This window comes from Pseudophryne corroboree, chromosome 1 (genome assembly GCF_028390025.1).
Source record: "Pseudophryne corroboree isolate aPseCor3 chromosome 1, aPseCor3.hap2, whole genome shotgun sequence".
NCBI classification, from domain to species: Eukaryota; Metazoa; Chordata; class Amphibia; order Anura; family Myobatrachidae; genus Pseudophryne; species Pseudophryne corroboree.
In genome coordinates, this window is record NC_086444.1 from 876,160,477 (window position 1) to 876,187,052 (window position 26,576).

The following is a 26,576-nucleotide window of genomic DNA, read 5'->3' on the forward strand; positions in this document are numbered from 1 at the left end:
TGTAGCCAGTTTTTCTTATTATTATTATTACTTTGTATTTATTGTTATTATTATTATTATTTACTCTGCACTATAAAATAGGGAATTTCAGACTAAGATTGGTCTAGTAATCTTACAAACTTGTCCTATAAGAGGAACAAGATGGTGGAAACCTCATGACTCATGAAGAGTCATCCTTCAGCACTCAGAAGAGGAAAAAAACCCTTGTGGAGGAAACCTCTGGGGACCCATGGCTGAAGGACTGCCCATCTCTCTATGCATTAAGAGACAATGCAGTTTGCCCAGACCACCCACCCACCCACCCACTAACCTTGCATAACCCAGTTATCCCTTCTGTCATCTACTATTTTGACCTTTTACCCAGCCTTTGAGGAGCGCACCTACACGTCGATGGACGGAGGGGGGAACAGGGGAAGAGAGTAAGAGCAGTGGCAAATGGGCACAAGGCAGAGAGTAAGAGCTGTGGCAAAGGGGCATAAGACAGACAGTAAGAGCTGTGGCAAAGGGGCATAAAGCAGAAAGTAACAGCTGTGGCAAATCGGCATAAGGCAGAGATTAAGAGCTGTGGTGAATGGGCACAAGGCAGAAAGTAAGAGCTGTGGCAAATGGTCACAAGGCAGAAAGTAAATGCTGTGGCAAATGGGCACAAGGCAGAGAGTAACAGCTGTGGCAAAGGGGCACAAGGCAGAGCAAGAGCTGTGGCAAAGGAGCATAAGGCAGAGAGTAAGTGCAGTGGCAAAGGTGCATAAGACAGAGAGTAAGCGCTGTGGCAGAGGGGCATAAGGCAGAGAGTAAGAGCTGTGGCAAATGGGCATAAGGCAGAGAGTAAGAGCTGTGGCAAAGGGGCATAAAACAGAGAGTAAGAGCTGTGGCAGAGGGGATAAGGCAGAGAGTAAGAGCTGTGGCAAAGGGGCATAAAACAGAGAGTAAGAGCTGTAGCAGAGGGGATAAGGCAGAGAGCAAGAGCTGTGGCAAAGGGGCATAAAACAGAGAGTAAGAGCTGTGGCAGAGGGGATAAGGCAGAGAGTAAAAACAGTGACGAATGGGGATAAGGTAGAAAATAAGAGCAGGTCCCATGGTGTAAGAAGCACAATAAAGTACTGATGGGGCAGAAAGCCAGAAACAGCAGGGGGCAGCAGATGAAGGATCGGCAAGCTGTCCGTTGCCCATCACTGACAAATCGAATGAATACATAAGAGGAAGTAAAGGTGCTTTCTTCTCTTTGAATAATATTACCATTTATAAACATACATTTTTAAGGCTAGGAAGTATTTAGTGTTGCAGAAGTAAAGCATAGATTAAAAAACATATACCTAAATTCCGTACTTAACTATAGTGATACGTTACATAGATCAATGTACTGAGATATTGCTGCATTTAAAATAATTCTTAAGTAAACCATGGTTGAAGGGAAGCAGTGTACTCTGTATCATGATAGATTGCTGAGGCTCTCTCCCAATGGGTTATCTGAGAGATGATGAGTAATACATATTGGGGGTAATTCCAAGTTGATCGCAGCAGGAAATTTTTTAGCAGTTGGGCAAAACCATGTGCACTGCAGGGGGGTCAGATATAACATTTGCAGAGAGAGTTAGATTTGGGTTGGTTATTTTGTTTCTGTGCTTTATTTTTACACTGCAATTTAGATTGCAGATTGAACACACCCCACCCAAATCTATCTCTCTCTGCACATGTTATATCTGCCTCCCCTGCAGTGCACATGGTTTTGCCCAACTGCTAACACTGGGGGTAATTCCAAGTTGATCGCAGCAGGAATTTTTTTTAGCAGTTGGGCAAAACCATGTGCACTGCAGGGGGGCAGATATAACATTTGCAGAGAGAGTTAGATTTGGGTGGGTTATTTTGTTTCTGTGCAGGATAAGTACTGGCTGCTTTACTTTTACACTGCAATTTAGATTGCAGATTTAACTCATCACACCCAAATCTATCTCTCTCTGCACATGTTATATCTGCCTCTCCTGCAGTGCACATGGTTTTGCCCAACTGCTAAAAAATTTCCTGCTGCGATCAACTCAGAATTACCCCCATTTTTATGTCCACTTCCATACTGCTCAATGCAAATGTAAATACGTTTGGTTTCTCTGTGCTGAATAACTTAGATCCAGATGCGTCAGTCAGTAAGTATACTCAAAGTAATCAGAAATAAACTGTTTTTATAAATAGGGTATATTTTCTATGTAACACTTCTTTTTGTCTCTCTTTCCCAGATTGTGGCTCAGCCCCTGCACTACCTTTTAATAAGATAGTGGGAGGCAGCGGTTCCTTGCGAGGAGAATGGCCGTGGCAAGTTAGCCTGTGGCTGCGGAGAAAGGAGCACAAATGTGGAGCAGTGCTGATCTCGGACCGGTGGCTGCTGTCTGCTGCCCACTGCTTTGACATGTAGCTATTGGCAGGGCTTTCCATGTTGGGTATTGGTACTGTCTATTAGATAGGGATGGATGAGATATTAGAATTATTATGTAAAACGAGAGAGGGCTAGAGGAGAGAAGAATTACTCTTCAAGGTACTATAGCAGTAAATTATAACTATTCTATTTTCCATTCACAGTTACAGTGATCCCAAGCTATGGGCAGCATACCTGGGTACCCCTTTCCTCAATGGGGTAGAAGGAAGAGTAGAGAAGATTTTCCGCATCCACAAACACCCCTTTTACAATGTCTATACACTGGATAATGATGTGGCCCTTCTGGAACTGCCTTCAACCCTCTCCTTCACAAATCTCATCAAGCCTATCTGCCTTCCAGACACCAGTCACAGCTTCCCAGAGGGAACAAAGTGCTTTATCACAGGCTGGGGCTCCACTAAGGAAGGAGGTAATCAGTCATCAGACACACTGTGCTCTGAGGATTACTGTCAGGTCAAAGCCCTCTCCTTTCTGGCGTCCATGCCACATTCCCAGTGACTTCTCTACTGCACAGGCACAAATCACCAGGAAAATGACCGCAGTGCCATTATTCCAGTGATTTATGCTGCTTTGAAGCGCTGGCCGATGCGGGACTCCGGAGAGGTAAGTATAATTGTGGGTGAAGGGAACTTTAAAACCCAACTCATATGCCAGATTAACTTCAGGAGAGGATTTAAGGAGCACCCATTTGCAATTTCTGGAGTGGTGGTGATATAAGTCCTAAATCTCAATCATTTTCATTGACTATACCAAGCCTGGCCAACCTGTGGCTCTCCAGCTGTTGTAAAACTACAAGTCCCATCATGCTTTGCCACAGTTTTGCTATTAAGGAATGCTAAAACCGTGGCAGGGCATGCTGGGATGTATAGTTTCACAACATCTGGAGAGCCACAGGTTGGCCAGGCCTGGACTATACTAATAGAAGAGAGTTACCTCCTGAGTCCATGACACATACTCTTCTCCATGAGGTGTACTGGTTATGCCATGATGTTTCCATCACACCACTGTCCCCATCATAATTGAAAAGCAAATAAATAATAAATAAATAAATAACTAGATTTATGGTAAGAACTTACCGTTGTTAAATCTCTTTCTGCGAGGTACACTGGGCTCCACAAGGGTTAACATTGGGGTGTAGAGTAGGATCTTGAGCCGAGGCACCAACAGGCTCAAAGCTTTTGACTGTTCCCAAGATGCACAGCGCCGCCTCCTCTATATCCCCGCCTCCATGCCAGTAAGCTCAGTTTCATTAACCAGCCCAATGCAGTAGCAGGTACCAGAGACGACAACCGATCGTAGCCAATTACATCACACACTCACCGCAGGAGAGGGTGTCAGCGGCTATGCCAATACCAACCCAAAAAAGCTAAGTGCGTCAGGGTGGGCGCCTTGTGGAGCCCAGTGTACCTCGCAGAAAGAGATTTAACAACGGTAAGTTCTTACCATGAATCTCGTTTTCTGCTGCGGGGTACACTGGGCTCCACAAGGAATTACATCGCGGATGTCCTAAAGCAGTTCCTCACTGGAGGGGATGCACTGTAGTGGGCACAAGAACCCGGCGTCCAAAGGAAGCATCCTGGGAAGCGGCGGTATCGAAGGCATAGAACCTTATAAACGTGTTCCCTGAGGACCACGTAGCCGCCTTGCACAATTGTTCAAGGGTGGCACCACGACGGTCCAACCGACTGAGTAGAATGGGCTTTACTGGTAGCAGGAACCGGACGACCAGCCTGTACATAAGCATGTGCAATCACCATTCTAATCCATCTGGCCAAAGTCTGCTTGGAAGCAGGCCAGCCACGTTTGTGAAAAACCAAACAACACAAAAAGAGAATCGGATTTCCTAACGGAGGAAGTTCTCTTCACATAGATACGGAGAGCCCGTACCACATCCAAAGACCGCTCTTTGGAAGACAACTCAGGATAATCAAAGGCCGGAACCACAATCTCCTGGTTAAGGTGGAAGGAAGACACCACCTTGGGTAAATAACCCGGGCGTGTTCGAAGCACCGCCCGGTCACGGTGAAAAATCAAATAGGGAGACTTATAGGATAAGGTACCCAAGTCCAAGACCCTCCTAGCTGAAGCAATAGCCAGAAAAAACAACACCTTAAGGGAAAGCCACTTAAGGTCAGCAGATGTAAGAGGCTCAAACAGAGACTCTTGTAAGGCCTCCAAGACCACCAACAAATCCCAAGGAGCCACAGGTGGAACATAAGGAGGCTGAATCCTCAACACACCCTGAGTGAATGTATGGACATCAGGTAGGGTAGCGATCTTTCTCTGAAACCAAACCGACAAGGCAGAGATATGCACCTTGAGGGAGGCCAGACGCAGGCCCAAATCCAGGCCTTGTTGTAGAAAGGCCAACAGTTTGGCCGTACTAAACTTGAAAACGTCATGATTGTGAGACGCACACCAAGTAAAGTAAGCATTCCAGACCCTAGGGTATATCCGAGCAGAAGCCGGCTTACGGACCTTCAACATAGTTCGAACGACTGCTTCAGAAAAACCCTTGGCCCTCAGGACGGAAGCTTCAAGAGCCATGCCATCAAAGCCAACTGGGCCAAATCCTGGTAAACACACAGGCCCTGAACGAGGAGGTCTGGTCGTTGTGGAAGTAGAAGGGCACGATCCAACGAGAGGTCCTGTAGATCGGAGAACCACTGCCATCTGGGCCACGCTGGAGCGACTAGAAGAAGGTTTCCTCTTTCTTGCTTGAACTTCCATATTACTCAGGGCAGGAGTGACACTGGAGGGAACACATACGGCAGCCGAAAGTTCCACGGGATTGACAGAGCATCCACGAACGCCGCTTGAGGATCCCTTGTCCTTGCTCCGAAGACCGGAACCTTGTGATTGTGTCGAGATGCCATCAGGTCCACATCTGGGAGGCCCCACTTGTCCACGAGAAGTTGAAACACCTCTGGATGGAGGCTCCATTCTCCGGCGTGCACGTCCTGATGACTGAGATAGTCCGCCTCCCAGTTCAGAACGCCCGGAATGAACACTGCTGATATGGCCGGCAGATGGCATTCTGCCCACTGAAGAATCCTTGATACTTCTTTCATTGCCATGCGGCTTCGAGTGCCGCCATGTACTTGTACTTGAACAGGTCTGTTCTGTATTAGATGCTAGGCCATTGTCAACGCATTGAACACTGCCCGCAGTTCCAGAATGTTTATCGGGAGTAGCGACTCCTCCTTGGTCCACCGACCCTGAAGAGAGTGTTGCTCCAACAACGCGCCCCAACCTTTCAGACTGGCATCCGTCGTCAGCAGGACCCAGTTGGATATCCAGAAGGGACGACCCCTGCTCAATTGTTGGTCCTGCAGCCACCAGCTCAGTGACAGGTGAAACAACAAGAGAGGCTGCGCTGTGTGTCAGTAGTTAAGTACAAAAAGAGCAAACGTGTACTATAAAGGTATTAAATTTATTAAAAATGACATGTGGTTAATAAAACAAACTTAAAATAAAAGCACACCTGTATCTGTCTCAAAGGTATATGGAGTAGTGATAACTGGTATATGGTATATGGCAATAAAGGTCCAATATAAAGTTCAGAAAAAAGAAACTCAATGCGGTGCAGTCCCAGAGAAATGGTTACCTCGTATATGTCACCCGGCAGATGGTGATGTGTGTGTATAGTACCTCTCCGATTGGGCTGGTATAAATTTCGGCCGAGCGTCCCCGGCCAAAACAATCCTGCTTTGCCCAAATTGTTGCACAGCGGAGGGACGATATCTAGTAGACAGCCTGTCAGTAGTCACTCGTCGCGGTGAGGAGATGGTATAAGCTTGCGGCTGGATGGAAGCAAAGTCCGGTAATGCTCACCAGTTGCAGTGGTGAGATGGACGGCAGCCTGTACGGTGACGAGCCGGTAATAGGCTGAAATTGGAAACCAAGGAGGGTTTGCACGGCAGTGTAACACCTTGGACCAGGTGTGCTAGTTTGGAGGCGGAGTCCTGACGCGTTTCGTCACGATCACGTGACTTTTTCAAAGGTATGATCCTGCCTCCACATTTACCAGTATTTAAAGCCTGAGCTACTGATGACATGCAGATGTCAGTGATTAACAATTAAGGCAACTGCCCTATGAAACACATTACATACCCGTTCGCTCTCAAAATAACACAGTTTAAAAAACACATTGTTATAGAAAACAATCGAAGCATATGGCAGAATTGACCCGTGAACAGAAACAATATAAATCCACAGATTAAACCTCTGCATAGGGATTGCAATGTTGTGCAGAAGGTTTTCTAATGGACAATTACTACAATGAGAAGCAGGAGCTAATTAGCCGTCACCTGTGATGACATTTAAACATAGTTTACTTATTTGATGTTGACAATCTACTATAGTTCTGAGCAGAGGACATATATTATCTAATAGAATAGGATAGAATAAAATAAAGCAGACGATGAAACATAGTTTCAAAAATAATAATAATAAATCAAGAGTAAAAATAAATAAAAAAATAAAGAATAAATGAATAAATGATTAAACTGTATCTATCTGACCATCATGGATTCGAACTGGGGTCTGTGGAGGGATGCTATTCAGTGATCTAACTCAGTGTGCCACTGGCCCTGCTGTGTGTGGAAGAGATTCAGACCTGTATTTGTAAGCTGACAGACACTCGGAAGTACATGTAGAACTTGATATTTAATATTATCTCCATAGCTAAAATAAAATAAATATAGGAAAAAAGAAGAAAGAGAGACACAAAAAGTGGTCAAAGTAAAACAAACGTCAGGATGAAGGTCATGAGTAACCTATATTCTTGTTAGCTCATAACGTCATGAGTCCTTATGTCGCTCGTGTATAAACGTGAGGAATAAAATAAATTTATTCTCTATTGACTGCGCACTGGTGACTGCCATGAGTTCGTATCCCACGTCCAACTGAGGCACCAAATAGTGTCTCAACCCGACGTGCCACTGACCTCACTACAACACACCATAGCTGCAATAAGACTATTCATTATGGGTAATCTTAAAATTTCACAAAAAAACTTAGAGAAAATATCAAAATATAGTACCCATCTATAACCTTCATTAATAGAGATTGTGTAAAGGGTTTAAAGCAGAAAGAAACTGGGTACCCGAAACATCTATAGCATGATTTTTTTGATTAATAAATATTGACTTTTCTCATCCTAGGTCGAATTCAATGCATTCATTAAGGCCCTCCGGCATTAGGGTCCTCAACTTGTGGATCCAGTAGTTCTCCCTCAGGCATAACTTTCTATATCTATCTCCTTCGCGTGCTGTCGGTGGTATTGTCTCAATACCAATTAATTTTATATCTTCTGGATTTTTTTGGTGTTTGTCTGAAAAATGTCTAGAGACGCTATGGAACACAAAACCTTTTTGAATATTGCGTCTGTGTTCAAGAAACCTAGTTCTTAATTTTCGTGTCGTCCTACCCACATAGATAAGACCACAATTAAATTGTGAAATTTTAAGATTACCCATAATGAATAGTCTTATTGCAGCTATGGTGTGTTGTAGTGAGGTCAGTGGCACGTCGGGTTGAGACACTATTTGGTGCCTCAGTTGGACGTGGGATACGAACTCATGGCAGTCAATAGAGAATAAATTTATTTTATTCCTCACGTTTATACACGAGCGACATAAGGACTCATGACGTTATGAGCTAACAAGAATATAGGTTACTCATGACCTTCATCCTGACGTTTGTTTTACTTTGACCACTTTTTGTGTCTCTCTTTCTTCTTTTTTCCTATATTTATTTTATTTTAGCTATGGAGATAATATTAAATATCAAGTTCTACATGTACTTCCGAGTGTCTGTCAGCTTACAAATACAGGTCTGAATCTCTTCCACACACAGCAGGGCCAGTGGCACACTGAGTTAGATCACTGAATAGCATCCCTCCACAGACCCCAGTTCGAATCCATGATGGTCAGATAGATACAGTTTAATCATTTATTCATTTATTCTTTATTTTTTTATTTATTTTTACTCTTGATTTATTATTATTATTTTTGAAACTATGTTTCATCGTCTGCTTTATTTTATTCTATCCTATTCTATTAGATAATATATGTCCTCTGCTCAGAACTATAGTAGATTGTCAACATCAAATAAGTAAACTATGTTTAAATGTCATCACAGGTGACGGCTAATTAGCTCCTGCTTCTCATTGTAGTAATTGTCCATTAGAAAACCTTCTGCACAACATTGCAATCCCTATGCAGAGGTTTAATCTGTGGATTTATATTGTTTCTGTTCACGGGTCAATTCTGCCATATGCTTCGATTGTTTTCTATAACAATGTGTTTTTTAAACTGTGTTATTTTGAGAGCGAACGTGTATGTAATGTGTTTCATAGGGCAGTTGCCTTAATTGTTAATCACTGACATCTGCATGTCATCAGTAGCTCAGGCTTTAAATACTGGTAAATGTGGAGGCAGGATCATACCTTTGAAAAAGTCACGTGATCGTGACGAAACGCGTCAGGACTCCGCCTCCAAACTAGCACACCTGGTCCAAGGTGTTACACTGCCGTGCAAACCCTCCTTGGTTTCCAATTTCAGCCTATTACCGGCTCGTCACCGTACAGGCTGCCGTCCATCTCACCACTGCAACTGGTGAGCATTACCGGACTTTGCTTCCATCCAGCCGCAAGCTTATACCATCTCCTCACCGCGACGAGTGACTACTGACAGGCTGTCTACTAGATATCGTCCCTCCGCTGTGCAACAATTTGGGCAAAGCAGGATTGTTTTGGCCGGGGACGCTCGGCCGAAATTTATACCAGCCCAATCGGAGAGGTACTATACACACACATCACCATCTGCCGGGTGACATATACGAGGTAACCATTTCTCTGGGACTGCACCGCATTGAGTTTCTTTTTTCTGAACTTTATATTGGACCTTTATTGCCATATACCATATACCAGTTATCACTACTCCATATACCTTTGAGACAGATACAGGTGTGCTTTTATTTTAAGTTTGTTTTATTAACCACATGTCATTTTTAATAAATTTAATACCTTTATAGTACACGTTTGCTCTTTTTGTACTTAACTACTGACACACAGCGCAGCCTCTCTTGTTGTTTCAGTCTACTCTCTCCATTCTTCACATAGTGGTCAAGGCAAGCGCAGTGTCTCAGCAGTTTATTATTTTATCTATACTATCGTTAGGCGCTGCACTAAGAGTGTTTTTCAGTGACAGGTGAACCTCCGGAGATAGGGATATCATGTGAGATCTGATCCGGTGAGGCAGGCCGTCCCACTTGGACAGAATCAACTTCTGTAGAAGGCGACAATGGAATTGAGCATACTCCACCATATCGAAAGCTTTTTTGCTTTTGCTGGATCCAGAGGCACATCTGTCGGGCAAAATCGATGAGGGGGACGATTCTTGAAGGGTATGGCGTAACCTCGAGCAACGACTTCCCTAACCCAGGTATGCAAAGTGGTCTTTAACCATTCCTGGGTAAAACCTAGAAGTCGGCCCCCCACCCTGGGATCCCCCAGAGGGAGGCCCGCCCCATCATGCGGCCGAATTATCAGTTTTGGAAGCTGGCTGACGGGCGGCCCAGGCACGCTTCGGTCTGGGCTTGGCAGGCCTGGAAGCAGGAGCTTGCTTTGGGTATGCCAGTGACCCGGCAACCACGGCGTGGGAGTATACAGCGCCGCTGGGGGTGATGGAGCTGCACGCAGGAAAGTCTATTAGACTTTGCCTGCAGCAGCCCTGGAAGTCTTCTTTACATTTTCTCTGTTCAGTCTGTAAAACAAAGCTCTGAAAAGGCTGCTTAGGGCAGCCTCCTGTTAAGTGCCTGCATACTGCAAGGCACCAACCTACAAACTGAGCTCACTGGCATGGAGGCGGGGTTATAGAGGAGGCTGTGCATCTTGGGAACAGTCAAAAGCTTTGAGCCTGTTGGTGCCTCGGATCAAGATCCTACTCTACACCCCGATGTAATTCCTTGTGGAGCCCAGTGTACCCCCGCAGCAGAAAAATAAATAAAAGCAAATGTTCTTTAAATAACCCATGAAGGTTCCGCAATTGTAGCGAGATGTTGTCGAGTGCACCCAACACCCCAGACAATATGTAAGGAGACATTCCTAAGCTCAATACTAAATGTAATTACTGGGACCTGTATAAGGGGGTTCTGTTGTCAATATCAGGGGGTGAGGGGAGTCTGGATAAGGGGGTCTGTTGCCAATATAAGGTGGGTAAAGGGAGGGTCTGGATAAAGGGGTCAGTATCCTTGGAGTGAGCATATTTGAATATACAAGGAAATGGCGCTACACATCTGGTGCAAGATTTTTTTATTTATCATTAGTTTCCTCTGTTTGGGGCTAATGCTGTAACTTTGGCCTTGCAGTCATATTACCTTCAGTACAGAGTGAATAGATAGAGGGGAAAAGTTTCACTATGCTTAATGTTTTTTGTTTTGTTTTTTTATTCTTTTGTAATTCGTTCTGTAGTTCATATTCATTTTTATGATACAAACTACAATTGTGACAAAGATAATGATCTCTGATATTTAGATTATTGAAGTGCCATGCACCAAGCATAGTTTCCCTACAGAAAAATTACACATATTCTATGACATATGTAACAAGAATTATTCTGAGGCTGTTCCCAGGAGATGTCTCTAGTCTAGATCATAGGTTCTCAAACTCAGTCCTCAGGACCCCAAACAGTTCATGTCTTCCAGGTCTTCTCATATACTCACAAGGGAAATCTTTTTTAAAATGTCTCAGTGAGTAATGAGTACACCTGTGCACCTACTGGATTACCTGGAAAATGTGAGCTGTTTGGGGTTCTGAGGGCAGAGTTTGAAAAACACTGCTCTACATACAAGTTGTCCGTTATTTCTAGTGATGAGCGGGTTCGGTTTCCGAGAAACCGAACCCACCCGAGCTTTACCTTTTTTTACACGGGTCCGAGCAGATTCGGATCCTCCCACCTTGCTCGGCTAACCCGAGCGCGCCCGAACGTCATCATCCCGCTGTCGGATTCTCGCGAGATTCGGATTCTATATAAGCAGCCGCGCGTCGCCGCCATTTTCACACGTGCATTGAGATTGATAGGGAGAGGACGTGGCTGGCGTCCTCTCCGTTTATATACGAGAGGAGACAGTTGATCTGATTGCTTTTTTGCTTTTTTATTTTACTATTGTGGGGAGGATTGGGGAGCAGCTGTTAGGAGGAGTACACTACAGTGCAGAGTTTTGCTGATAGTGACCACCAGTTTTTTATCCGTTCTCTTCTCTGCCTGAAAAAAACACTCCATACCATATCTGTGCTCAGTGTGCTGCATGATATATCTGTGCTGAGTGCACTGCTCACACTGCTTAATTGTGGGGACTGGGGAGCAGCTATAGCAGGAGTACAGTGCAGAGTTTTGCTGACAGTGACCACCAGTATACGTTTGTCTGCCTGAAAAACACTCCTGTGGCTTTTTTTTTTATACTAGTAGTTTTTTAGCAGTTTGCTGACAGTGTCCACCAGGTCCATTATACTGTAAATAGCAGTACGGTAGGCCACTGCTGTACCTACCTCTGTGTCGTCACTCGTCATCCATTAAGTATACTATCCATCCATCTACATTGTATACCTGTGGTGGCTTTTTTTTTATACTAGTAGTTTAGCAGTCTGCTGACAGTGTCCACCAGGTCCATTATACTGTATATAGCAGTACGGTAGGCCACTGCTGTACCTACCTCTGTGTCGTCACTCGTCATCCATTAAGTATACTATCCATCCATCTACATTGTATACCTGTGGTGGCTTTTTTTTATACTAGTAGTTTAGCAGTCTGCTGACAGTGTCCACCAGGTCCATTATACTGTATATAGCAGTACGGTAGGCCACTGCTGTACCTACCTCTGTGTCGTCACTCGTCATCCATTAAGTATACTATCCATCCATCTACATTGTATACCTGTGGCTTTTTTTTTATACTAGTAGTTTAGCAGTCTGCTGACAGTGTCCACCAGGTCCATTATACTGTATATAGCAGTACGGTAGGCCACTGCTGTACCTACCTCTGTGTCGTCACTCGTCATCCATTAAGTATACTATCCATCCATCTACATTGTATACCTGTGGTGGCTTTTTTTTTTATACTAGTAGTTTAGCAGTCTGCGGACAGTGTCCACCAGGTCCATTATACTGTATATAGCAGTACGGTAGGCCACAGCTGTACCTACCTCTGTGTCATCACTCGTCATCCATTAAGTATACTATCCATCCATCTACATTGTATACCTGTGGTGGCTTTTTTTATACTAGTAGTTTAGCAGTCTGCTGACAGTGTCCACCAGGTCCATTATACTGTATATAGCAGTACGGTAGGCCACTGCTGTACCTACCTCTGTGTCGTCACTCGTCATCCATTAAGTATACTATCCATCCATCTACATTGTATACCTGTGGTGGCTTTTTTTTTATACTAGTAGTTTAGCAGTCTGCTGACAGTGTCCACCAGGTCCATTATACTGTATATAGCAGTACGGTAGGCCACTGCTGTACCTACCTCTGTGTCGTCACTCGTCATCCATTAAGTATACTATCCATCCATCTACATTGTATACCTGTGGTGGCTTTTTTTTTATACTAGTAGTTTAGCAGTCTGCTGATAGTGTCCACCAGGTCCATTATACTGTATATAGCAGTACGGTAGGCCACTGCTGTACCTACCTCTGTGTCGTCACTCGTCATCCATTAAGTATACTATCCATCCATCTACATTGTGTACCTGTGGTGGCTTTTTTTTTTTATACTAGTAGTTTAGCAGTCTGCTGACAGTGTCCACCAGGTCCATTATACTGTATATAGCAGTACGGTAGGCCACTGCTGTACCTACCTCTGTGTCGTCACTCGTCATCCATTAAGTATACTATCCATCCATCTACATTGTATACCTGTGGTGGATTTTTTTTTTATACTAGTAGTTTAGCAGTCTGCTGACAGTGTCCACCAGGTCCATTATTCTGTATATAGCAGTACAGTAGGCCACTGCTGTACCTACCTCTGTGTCGTCACTCGTCATCCATTAAGTATACTATCCATCCATCTACATTGTATACCTGTGGTGGCTTTTTTTTTTATACTAGTAGTTTAGCAGTCTGCTGACAGTGTCCACCAGGTCCATTATACTGTATATAGCAGTACGGTAGGCCACTGCTGTACCTACCTCTGTGTCGTCACTCATCATCCATTAAGTATACTATCCATCCATCTACATTGTATACCTGTGGTGGCTTTTTTTTATACTAGTAGTTTAGTAGTCTGCTGACAGTGTCCACCAGGTCCATTATACTGTATATAGCAGTACGGTAGGCCACTGCTGTACCTACCTCTGTGTCGTCACTCGTCATCCATTAAGTATACTATCCATCCATCTACATTGTATACCTGTGGTGGCTTTTTTTTTTTTATACTAGTAGTTTAGCAGTCTGCTGACAGTGTCCACCAGGTCCATTATACTGTATATAGCAGTACGGTAGGCCACTGCTGTACCTACCTCTGTGTCGTCACTCGTCATCCATTAAGTATACTATCCATCCATCTACATTGTATACCTGTGGTGGCTTTTTTTTTATACTAGTAGTTTAGCAGTCTGCTGACAGTGTCCACCAGGTCCATTATACTGTATATAGCAGTACGGTAGGCCACTGCTGTACCTACCTCTGTGTCGTCACTCGTCATCCATTAAGTATACTATCTACCCATCTACATTGTATACCTGTGGTGGCTTTTTTTTTATACTAGTAGTTTAGCAGTCTGCTGACAGTGTCCACCAGGTCCCTTATACTGTATATAGCAGTACGGTAGGCCACTGCTGTACCTACCTCTGTGTCGTCACTCGTCATCCATTAAGTATACTATCCATCCATCTACATTGTATACCTGTGGTGGCTTTTTTTTATACTAGTAGTTTAGCAGTCTGCTGACAGTGTCCACCAGGTCCATTATACTGTATATAGCAGTACGGTAGGCCACTGCTGTACCTACCTCTGTGTCGTCACTCGTCATCCATTAAGTATACTAATATCCATCCATCTACATTGTATACCTGTGGTGCCTTTTAGTTGTGCGCAGTAAATATAGTAGTAGGCCATTGCTATTGATACTGGCATATAATTCCACACATTAAAAAATGGAGAACAAAAATGTGGAGGTTAAAGGGAAAGATCAAGATCCACTTCCACCTCGTGCTGAAGCTGCTGCCACTAGTCATGGCCGAGACGATGAAATGCCATCAACGTCGTCTGCCAAGGCCGATGCCCAATGTCATAGTAGAGAGCATGTAAAATCCAAAACACAAAAGTTCAGTAAAATGACCCAAAAATCAAAATTAAAAGCGTCTGAGGAGAAGTGTAAACTTGCCAATATGCCATTTACGACACGGAGTGGCAAGGAACGGCTGAGGCCCTGGCCTATGTTCATGGCTAGTGGTTCAGCTTCAAATGAGGATGGAAGCACTCATCCTCTCGCTAGAAAAAAGAAAAGACTTAAGCTGGCAAAAGCACAGCAAAGAACTGTGCGTTCTTCAAAATCACAAATCCCCAAGGAGAGTCCAATTGTGTCGGTTGCGATGCCTGACCTTCCCGACACTGGACGGGAAGAGCTTGCGCCTTCCACCATTTGCACGCCCCCTGCAAGTGCTGGAAGGAGCACCCGCAGTCCAGTTCCTGATAGTCAAATTGAAGATGTCACTGTTGAAGTACACCAGGATGAGGATATGGGTGTTGCTGGCGCTGGGGAGGAAATTGACAAGGAGAATTCTGATGGTGAGGTGGTTTGTTTAAGTCAGGCACCCGGGGAGACACCTGTTGTCCGTGGGAGGAATATGGCCCTTGACATGCCTGGTCAAAATACAAAAAAAATCAGCTCTTCGGTGTGGAATTATTTCAACACAAATGCGGACAACAGGTATCAAGCCGTGTGTTGCCTTTGTCAAGCTGTAATAAGTAGGGGTAAGGACGTTAACCACCTCGGAACATCCTCCCTTATACGTCACCTGCAGCGCATTCATCATAAGTCAGTGACAAGTTCAAAAACTTTGGGTGACAGCGGAAGCAGTCCACTGACCACTAAATCCCTTCCTCTTGTAACCAAGCTCCTGCAAACCACACCATCAACTCCCTCAGTGTCAATTTCCTCCTTACCCAGGAAAGCCAATAGTCCTGCAGGCCATGTCACTGGCAAGTCTGACGAGTCCTCTCCTGCCTGGGATTCCTCCAATGCATCCTTGAGTGTAACGCCTACTGCTGCTGGCGCTGCTGTTGTTGCTGCTGGGAGTCGATCGTCATCCCAGAGGGGAAGTCGGAAGACCACTTGTACTACTTCCAGTAAGCAATTGACTGTCCAACAGTCCTTTGCGAGGAAGATGAAATATCACAGCAGTCATCCTGCTGCAAAGCGGATAACTGAGGCCTTGGCAGCCTGGGCGGTGAGAAACGTGGTTCCGGTATCCATCGTTAATTCAGAGCCAACTATAGACTTGATTGAGGTACTGTGTCCCCGGTACCAAATACCATCTAGGTTCCATTTCTCTAGGCAGGCGATACCGAAAATGTACACAGACCTCAGAAAAAGACTCACCAGTGTCCTAAAAAATGCAGTTGTACCCAATGTCCACTTAACCATGGACATGTGGACAAGTGGAGCAGGGCAGACTCAGGACTATATGACTATGACAGCCCACTGGGTAGATGTATTGCCTCCCGCAGCAAGAACAGCAGCGGCGGCACCAGTAGCAGCATCTCGCAAACGCCAACTCGTTCCTAGGCAGGCTATGCTTTGTATCACCGCTTTCCAGAATACGCACACAGCTGAAAACCTCTTACGGCAACTGAGGAAGATCATCGCAGAATGGCTTACCCCAATTGGAGTCTTCTGGGGATTTGTGACATCGGACAACGCCAGCAATATTGTGCGTGCATTACATCTGGGCAAATTCCAGCACGTCCCATGTTTTGCACATACCTTGAATTTGGTGGTGCAGAATTGTTTAAAAAACGACAGGGGCGTGCAAGAGATGCTGTCGGTGGCCCGAAGAATTGCGAGCCACTTTCGGCGTTCAGGCACCGCGTACAGAAGACTGGAGCACCACCAAAAATACCTGAACCTGCCCTGCCATCATCTGAAGCAAGAGGTGGTAACGAGGTGGAATTCAACCCTCTATATGCTTCAGAGGATGGAGGAGCAGCAAAAGGCCATTCAAGCCTATACATCTGGCCACGATATAGGCAAAGGAGGTGGAATGCACCTGTCTCAAGCGCAGTGGAGAATGATTTCAACGTTGTGCAAGGTTCTGCAACCCTTTGAACTTGCCACACGTGAAGTCAGTTCAGACACTGCCAGCCTGAGTCAGGTCATTCCCCTCATCAGGCTTTTGCAGAAGAAGCTGGAGACATTGAAGGAGGATCTAAAACAGAGCGATTCCGCTAGGCATGTGGGACTTGTGGATGGAGCCCTTCATTCGCTTAACCAGGATTCACGGGTGGTCAATCTGTTGAAATCAGAGCACTACATTTTGGCCACCGTGCTCGATCCTAGATTTAAAACCTACGTTGTATCTCTCTTTCCGGCAGACACAAGTCTGCAGGATTCAAAGACCTGCTGGTGAGAAAATTGTCAAGTCAAGCGGAACGTGACCCGTCAACAGCTCCTCCTTCACATTCTCCCGCAACTGGGGGTGCGAGGAAAAGGCTAAGAATTCCGAGCCCACCCGCTGGCGGTGATGCAGGGCAGTCTGGAGCGAGTGCTGACATCTGGTCCGGACTGAAGGACCTGCCAACGATTACTGACATGTCGTCTACTGTCACTGCATATGAAAGAATGGTGGAGGATTATATGAGTGACCGCATCCAAGTAGGCACGTCAGACAGTCCATACGTATACTGGCAGGAAAAAGAGGCAATTTGGAGGCCCTTGCAGAAACTGGCTTTATTCTACCTAAGTTGCTCTCCCTCCAGTGTGTACTCCGAAAGAGTGTTTAGTGCAGCCGCTCACCTTGTCAGCAATCGGCGTACGAGGTTACTTCCAGAAAATGTGGAGAAGATGATGTTCATTAAAATGAATTATAATCAATTCCTCCGTGGAGACATTCACCAGCAGCAATTGCCTCCAGAAAGTACACGGGGACCTGAGATGGTGGATTCCAGTGGGGACGAATTAATAATCTGTGAGGAGGGGGATGTACACAGTGAAAGGGGTGATGAATCGGACGATGATGATGAGGTGGACATCTTGCCTCTGTAGAGCCAGTTTGTGCAAGGAGAGATTGATTGCTTCTTTTTTGGTGGGGGCCCAAACCAACCAGTCATTTCAGTCACAGTCGTGTGGCAGACCCTGTCGCTGAAATGATGGGTTCGTTAAAGTGTGCATGTCCTGTTTATACAACATAAGGGTGGGTGGGAGGGCCCAAGGACAATTCCATCTTGCACCTCTTTTTTCTTTCATTTTTCTTTGCATCATGTGCTGTTTGGGGAGCATTTTTTTCAAGTGCCATCCTGTCTGACACTGCAGTGCCACTCCTAGATGGGCCAGGTGTTTGTGTCGGCCACTAGGGTCGCTTAGCTTAGTCACACAGCTACCTCATTGCGCCTCTTTTTTTCTTTGCATCATGTGCTGTTTGGGGACTATTTTTTCCAAGTGCCATCCTGTCTGACACTGCAGTGCCACTCCTAGATGGGCCAGGTGTTTGTGTCGGCCACTAGGGTCGCTTAGCTTAGTCACACAGCTACCTCTTTGCGCCTCTTTTTTTCTTTGCATCATGTGCTGTTTGGGGACTATTTTTTTCAAGTGCCATCCTGTCTGACACTGCAGTGCCACTCCTAGATGGGCCAGGTGTTTGTGTCGGCCACTTGGGTCGCTTAGCTTAGTCACACAGCTACCTCATTGCGCCTCTTTTTTTATTTGCATCATGTGCTGTTTGGGGACTATTTTTTTCAAGTGCCATCCTGCCTGACACTGCAGTGCCACTCCTAGATGGGCCAGGTGTTTGTGTCGGCCACTTGTGTCGCTTAACTTAGCCATCCAGCGACCTCGGTGCAAATTTTAGGACTAAAAATAATATTGTGAGGTGTGAGGTGTTCAGAATAGACTGAAAATGAGTGGAAATTATGGTTATTGAGGTTAATAATACTATGGGATCAAAATGACCCCCAAATTCTATGATTTAAGCTGTTTTTTAGTGTTTTTTGAAAAAAACACCCGAATCCAAAACACACCCGAATCCGACAAAAAATTTCCGGTGAGGTTTTGCCAAAACGCGTCCGAACCCAAAACACGGCCGCGGAACCGAACCCAAAACCAAAACACAAAACCCGAAAAATTTCTGGTGCACATCACTAGTTATTTCGTTCATTTTTCATTATCTGTAATGTTTATATCCCCTACCAGGGGGGTAATTCCAAGTTGATTGCAGCAGGAAATTTTTTAGCAGTTGGCCAAAACCATGTGCACTGCAGGGGAGGCAGATATAACATTTGCAGAGAGAGTTAGATTTGGGTGGGTTATTTTGTTTCTGTGCAGGGTAAATACTGGCTGCTTTATTTTTACACTGCAATTTAGATTGCAGATTGAACTCACCACACCCAAATCTATCTCTCTCTCTCTCTCTCTGCACATGTTATATCTGCCACCCCTGCAGTGCACATGGTTTTGCCCAATTGCTATCAAAAATCCTGCTGCGATCAACTTGGAATTACCCCCCATGTCATTCACAAGTGATGCAATCTTGCATAAAAGCTCTCTCAATCCCTATGGTATCCCACTGATTTGCCTGTTTGATTCATATGATCTAATCCCCATCCAATTATTTGAACTAATCTCTTAATTACAACTGGTAGACACAAAGAGGCAGAGTAACTACAATTTCTGCTGCTATTCTCACACCCATGATTCATTCTCGAGAACTGATGTGACTCAGGTATCCCAGGCCCAGCACCACATATTTGGAGAGTGGAGTACTTTGCATAGGTCATCAGATATAGGTCGGGATATAATGGGAGCCGATAATGCTGCCCAGAAACTTATCGCAACACATTGGACATTACAAATGTGTAATGGCATGCGTCTATTTCTTGGTTTCAGCATATCAGATCCGAGGTGTTGCGGTATTTAGACTAGAAAACATACAATATTTTTGGACCAGCCGAAATGCGCCTTTTAGTATAGGAAAACCACAGTGTCAGAGAAAGTCACCCATTGTTCCTCAAAAGTGCCATGATTAAAGTAACACACACCCTAAATATTCCCGTCCTACAGAATGCACAAGCAGCTTATGCTTATTTAAATGATATGCGGCATGGCTATATTCAGTGTGTAATTGCAACTGTATTTAATATTTTAATTATGTTGCTGTGTCACATAAAGTCACTTAGCTGTGAAGTAACTGGACTTTCACTCCTGCAACTTTTACATGCCTATATGAAATCACTTAGGTAACTGGGACTATACTTTTTAATTAGCTATTCCTGGCCTGTACTAAAGTAGGAAATCACTGTGTACTAGTGGGGGTGTACTGGTCTGTTGATGTTCACACCTAGGGTACACCTTTTGTTGTGGGTGGCGTTTCAGAGGGTGGGTGCTGCTAACAATCAGGCCTGTATCCATGTGTGCATTTCTATTTAATCAGTACGGAGATCGGAGACATACCGGAACTAAACAGGAGAGAAACAGAAGGACAGTGCTTAAAGTGGTCCTAGAGAGGTGGTGGAACTCACCCCCCCCCCTCCCCCCAGCACCCATGCAATAAAAGTATTGCAAAAAATAAGATTTTACTCACCGGTAAATCTATTTCTCATAGTCCGTAGTGGATGCTGGGAACTCCGTAAGGACCATGGGGAATAGCGGGCTCCGCAGGAGACTGGGCACTCTAAAGAAAGATTTAGTACTATCTGGTGTGCACTGGCTCCTCCCTCTATGCCCCTCCTCCAGACCTCAGTTAAGGAAACTGTGCCCGGAAGAGCAGACATTACAAGGAAAGGATTTTGGAATCCCGGGTAAGACTCATACCAGCCACACCAATCACACCGTATAACTTGTGATACACTTATCCAGTCAACAGTATGAACAACAACAGGGCATCAACAATGGATGCCAACATAACATAACCCATTATTAAGCAATAACTATGTACACGTATTGCAGAAAGTCGGCACTAGGGACGGGCGCCCAGCATTCACTACGGACTATGAGAAATAGATTTACCGGTGAGTAAAATCTTATTTTCTCTAACGTCCTAGTGGATGCTGGGAACTCCGTAAGGACCATGGGGATTATACCAAAGCTCCCAAACGGGCGGGAGAGTGCGGATGACTCTGCAGCACCGAATGGGCAAACTCAAGGTCCTCCTCAGCCAGGGTATCAAACTTGTAGAATTTTGCAAATGTGTTTGAACCCGACCAAGTAGCAGCTCGGCAAAGCTGTAAAGCCGAGACCCCTCGGGCAGCCGCCCAAGAAGAGCCCACCTTCCTAGTGGAATGGGCTTTCACTGATTTTGGATGCGGCAATCCAGCCGCAGAATGAGCCTGCTGAATCGTGTTACAGATCCAGCGGGCAACGGTTTGCTTTGAAGCAGGAGGCCCCAACTTGTTGGGGGCATATAGGATAAACAGCGAGTCAGGTTTCCTGACTCCAGCCGTTCTGGCTACATAGATCTTCAAAGCCCTGACTACATCTAGTAACCTGGAATCCTCCAAGTCACGAGTAGCCGCAGGCACCACAATAGGTTGGTTCAAATGAAAAGATGACACCACCTTTGGCAGAAATTGGGGACGAGTCCGCAATTCTGCCCTGTCCATATGAAAAACCAGATAGGGGCTTTTACATGACAAAGCCGCCAATTCTGACACACGCCTAGCCGAAGCTAAGGCCAATAGCATGACCACCTTCCACGTGACATACTTTAGCTCCACGGTCTTAAGTGGTTCAAACCAGTGGGATTTTAGGAAACCCAACACCACGTTGAGATCCCAAGGTGCCACTGGTGTCACAAAAGGGGGCTGAATATGCAGCACTCCCTTAACAAACGTCTGAACTTCTGGAAAAGACGCCAGTTCCTTTTGAAAGAAAATGGATAGGGCCGGAATCTGGACCTTTATGGATCCCAACTTCAAGCCCATAGTCACTCCAGACTGTAGAAAGTGCAGAAATCTGCCCAGTTGGAATTTCTCTGTAGGGGCCTTCCTGGCCTCACACCAAGCAACATATTTTCGCCATATGCTGTGATAATGCTTTGCTGTCACGTCCTTTATCAGCGTAGGAATAACTTCCTCCGGAATGCCTTTTTCCGCTAGGATCCGGCGTTCAACCGCCATGCCGTCAAACGCAGCCGTGGTAAGTCTTGGAACAGGCAGGGCCCCTGTTGCAACAGGTCCTGTCTGAGAGGCAGAGGCCATGGCTCCTCTGTGAGCATTTCTTGCAGTTCCGGGTACCAAGGCCTTCTTGGCCAATCCGGAACAATGAGTATTGTTCTCACTCCTCTTCTTCTTACGATTCTCAGCACCTTGGGTATGAGAGGAAGAGGAGGAAACACATAGATCGACTGGAACACCCACGGTGTTACCAGGGCGTCCACAGCTATCGCCTGAGGGTCTCTTGACCTGGCGCAATACCGTTGTAGCTTTTTGTTGAGACGGGACGCCATCATGTCTACCTGTGGCAGTTCCCATCGATTTGTAATCTGAATGAAGACTTCGTGATGAAGTCCCCACTCTCCCGGGTGAAGGTCGTGCCTGCTGAGGAAGTCTGCTTCCCAGTGGTCCACCCCCGGAATGAACACTGCTGACAGTGCTTGCACGTGATTCTCCACCCACCGAAGAATCCTGGTGCCTTCCACCATCGCGACTCTGCTTCTTGTGCCGCCCTGGCAGTTTACATGAGCCACCGCGGTGATGTTGTCTGACTGAATCAGCACTGGTCGGTTGCGAAGCAGGGGCTCCGCTTGACTCAGGGCGTTGAATATGGCCCTTAGTTCCAGGATATTTATGTGCAGACAAGCCTCCTGACTTGACCACAACCCTTGGAAGTTTCTTCCCTGAGTGACTGCCCCCCACCCTCGGAGGCTCGCATCCGTGGTCACCAGGACCCAGTCCTGTATGCCGAACCTGCGGCCCTCGAGAAGGTGAGCACTCTGTAGCCACCACAGAAGAGACACCCTGGCCCCGGGGGACAGGGTGATCAGCCGCTGCATCTGAAGATGCGATCCGGACCATTTGTCCAACAGATCCCATTGAAAGATCCTCGCATGGAACCTGCCGAAGGGAATGGCTTCGTACGATGCCACCATCTTTCCCAGGACTCGCGTGCAGTGATGCACCGACACCTGTTTCGGTTTTAAGAGGTCTCTGACTAGAGTCACAAGCTCTTGAGCCTTCTCCGTCGGGAGAAACACCTTCTTCTGGTCTGTGTCCAGAATCATGCCCAGAAAGGGCAGACACGTCGTAGGAATCAGCTGCGACTTTGGGATATTCAGAATCCAGCCATGCTGTTGCAACACTTCCTGAGAGTGCGCTACGCTGATCTGCAACTGCTCCCTTGACCTCGCCTTTATGAGGAGATCGTCCAAGTATGGGATAACTGTGACTCCTTGCTTTCTCAGGATCACCATCATTTCTGCCATTACCTTGGTAAATATTCTCGGTGCCGTGGAGAGCCCAAACGGCAACGTCTGGAATTGGTAATGACAGTCCTGTACCACAAATCTGAGGTACTCCTGATGAGGCGGATAAATGGGGACATGCAAGTAAGCATCCTTGATGTCCAGAGACACCATAAAATCCCCCTCTTCCAGGTTTGCAATGACCGCTCTGAGCGATTCCATTTTGAACTTGAATCTTTTCAGATAAATGTTCAGGGACTTTAAATTTAATATAGGTCTGACCGAACCGTCCGATTTCGGTACCACAAACATTGTGGAATAGTATCCCTTTCCCTGTTGAAGAAGGGGAACCTTTACCACCACCTGCTGGAGAAATATCTTGTGAATTGCCGCTACCACTACTTCCCTTTCTATGGGGGAAGCTGGCAGGGCCGATTTTAGGTAACGTTGAGGGGGCATCACCTCGAATTCCAGCTTGTATCCCTGAGACACAATCTGTATAGCCCAGGGATCCACCTGTGAGCGAACCCACTGGTGGCTGAAATGTCGGAGACGCGCCCCCACCGCTCCTGGCTCCACCCGTGGAGCCCCAGCGTCATGCGGTGGATTTAGTGGAAGCCGGAGAGGACTTCTGTTCCTGGGAACTAGCTGTAAGGTGCAGCTTTTTTCCTCTACCCCTGCCTCTACCAAGAAAGGAAGCACCTCTGACCTTCTTGCATCTTTGTGCGCGAAAGGACTGCATTTGGTAATACGGTGCTTTCTTAGGTTGTGAGGGAATATATGGCAAAAAGTTTGACTTCCCAGCAGTAGCTGTGGAAACCAGGTCCGAGAGACCGTCCCCAAACAATTCCTCACCCTTGTAAGGTAACACCTCCATGTGTTTTTTGGAGTCGGCATCACCTGTCCATTGCCGAGTCCACAGGACCCTCCTGGCAGAAATTGACATTGCATTAATTCTAGAGCCCAGTAGGCAAATGTCCCTCTGGGAATCCCTCATATATAGGACAGTGTCTTTTATATGCCCCAGGGTCAGCATAATGGTATCCCTGTCCAAGGTATCCATTTCCTAAGACAGATTATCTGTCCACGCTGCTACAGCACTACACATCCACGCCGACGCAATTGCCGGCCTCAGTAGAGTCCCTGAATGTGTATAAACAGATTTCAGGATACTTTCCTGCTTTCTATCTGCAGGATCCTTTAGGGTGGCCGTATCCTGTGACGGCAGGGCCACCTTCTTAGATAAGCGTGTGAGAGCTTTATCTACTCTAGGGGAGGATTCCCAGCGCACCCTGTCCTCTGGCGGAAAAGGGTACGCCATAAGTAACCTTTTGGAAATCAGGACTTTCTTATCGGGGGAATCCCACGCTCTTTCACATAACTCATTTAACTCATGTGAAGGGGGAAAAGTCACCGCTTGCTTTTTCTCCCCATACATATAAACCCTCTTGTCAGGGACAGGGTTTACCTCTGATATGTGTAAAACATCCTTCATCGCTATAATCATGTAGCGTATAGCTTTTGTCATTTTCGGTTGCAATTTTGCATCATCGTCGTCGACACTGGAGTCAGAATCCGTGTCGACATCTGTGTCAACCATTTTGGATAGTGGACGCTTTTGAGACCCTGAGGGCCTCTGCGCTGTAGGATCAGGCATTGGTTGAGACCCTGACTGGCCCGAGGTATCAGCTTTATCCAACCTTTTATGTAAGGAGTTTACATTATCATTTAACACCTTCCACATATCCATCCAATCAGGTGTCGGCACCGTCGGCGGCGACACGTCAGTCAACTGCACTTGCTCTGCCTCCACATAGTCCTCTTCGTCAAACATGTCGACACACGCGTACCGACACACCACACACACAGGGGAAGCTCTAAATGAGGACAGGACCCCCACAAGGCCTTTTGGAGAGACAGAGAGAGAGTATGCCAGCACACACCCCAGCGCTATATAACCCAGGGATTATACACTACTTTAGTGTTTACCCATTAGCTGCTGTATTATGATTAATGCGCCTAAATTTATGTGCCCCCCCTCTCTTTTTCACCCTTCTACCGTGATTCTGCAGGGGAGAGCCTGGGGAGCTTCCTCTCAGCGGAGCTGTGGCAGAAAAATGGCGCTGGTGAGTGTTGAGGACGAAGGCCCCGCCCCCTCAGCGGCGGGCTTCTGTCCCGCGATTTTCTGTAAAATAAATGGCGGGGGCTCATACATATAACAGTGTCCCACTGTCTATATGCAGTTTTCGCCAGGAGGTATCAATTGCTGCCCAGGGCGCCCCCCCCCCCCCTGCGCCCTGCACCCTACAGTGACCGGAGTGTGTGGGTTAGTGTGGGCGCAATGGCGCACAGCTGCAGTGCTGTGCGCTACCTCATGTGAAGACAGGAGTCTTCTGCCGCCGATTTCGATGTCTTCTTCGCTTCTGCCGGCTTCTGTCTTCTGGCTCTGCGAGGGGGACGGCGGCGCGGCTCCGGGAACGGACGACAAGGTAAGTTCCTGTGTTCGATCCCTCTGGAGCTAATGGTGTCCAGTAGCCTAAGAAGCGCAACCTAGCCGCAGTTAGTAGGTTTGCTTCTCTCCCCTCAGTCCCACGTAGCAGAGAGTCTGTTGCTAGCAGAAGCTCTCTGAAAATAAAAAAACCTAACTAAAATACTTTCTTATTAGCAAGCTCAGGAGAGCTCACTAAAAGCACCCAGCTCTGTCCGGGCACAGATTCTAAATGAGGTCTGGAGGAGGGGCATAGAGGGAGGAGCCAGTGCACACCAGATAGTACTAAATCTTTCTTTAGAGTGCCCAGTCTCCTGCGGAGCCCGCTATTCCCCATGGTCCTTACGGAGTTCCCAGCATCCACTAGGACGTTAGAGAAAAGGTGTGGTCTCAAAATGAAAGGGGCATGGTCACACAATAGTAATAATGTCCACAGTAGTAGCACCCTTAATACACATAATGCCCACAGTAGTAGCACCCCGTAATACACAATGCCCACAGCAGTAGAGCCCCTTTTACAATGACCACAGTAGTAGAGCTCATTGTCCACTGTACTAGTAGTGCCCCTTACATAGAGCCCATAGTAGTGGTGCCCCTTATGTAGTGCCCCTTATGTCCCCAGGAGTGATGCCCCTTATAAAGTGCCCCCTTTACAATGCCCTCATTAGTGGTGCCCCCAGTAGTAGTGCCCCTTATGTCCCCAGGAGTGATGCCCCTTATAAAGTGCCCCCTTTACAATGCCCTCATTAGTAGTGCCCCATTAGTAATGCCTTAATTTGAATGCCCCTGTGTAGTATTGCCCCCAGTAGTAATGTTGCCTGTAGTAATGCCCCCAGTCATTTAGCCCCCTGTAGTTTAGACCCAGTAGTTTAGCCCCCAGTAGTAATGCCCCTGCAGTTATGACCCCAGTAGTTTACCCCCACTTTAGTTAGCCTCCCAGTGGTAATGTCCCCAGTAGTTTAGCCCCCAGTGGAAATGCCCCCTGTAGTTTAGCCCCTGCAGTTATGCACCCAGTAGTAATGCCCCCAGTAGTTTAGCCCCAAGTAGG

General features: G+C 46.3%; 1 protein-coding gene across 3 annotated transcripts in view; it reads left to right on the forward strand.

Moving 5' to 3' along the window:
- Positions 1 to 26,576, forward strand: part of TMPRSS9 (transmembrane serine protease 9) — a 316,106-nt gene that overhangs the window by 258,907 nt on the left and 30,623 nt on the right. For all 3 annotated transcript variants that reach the window (XM_063920081.1, XM_063920080.1, XM_063920082.1), the window contains 2 exons: positions 2,229 to 2,400; positions 2,569 to 2,834. In XM_063920081.1, coding sequence (XP_063776151.1) covers positions 2,229 to 2,400; positions 2,569 to 2,834 — 438 coding nt within the window. The remainder of the gene's footprint in view (positions 1 to 2,228; positions 2,401 to 2,568; positions 2,835 to 26,576) is intronic.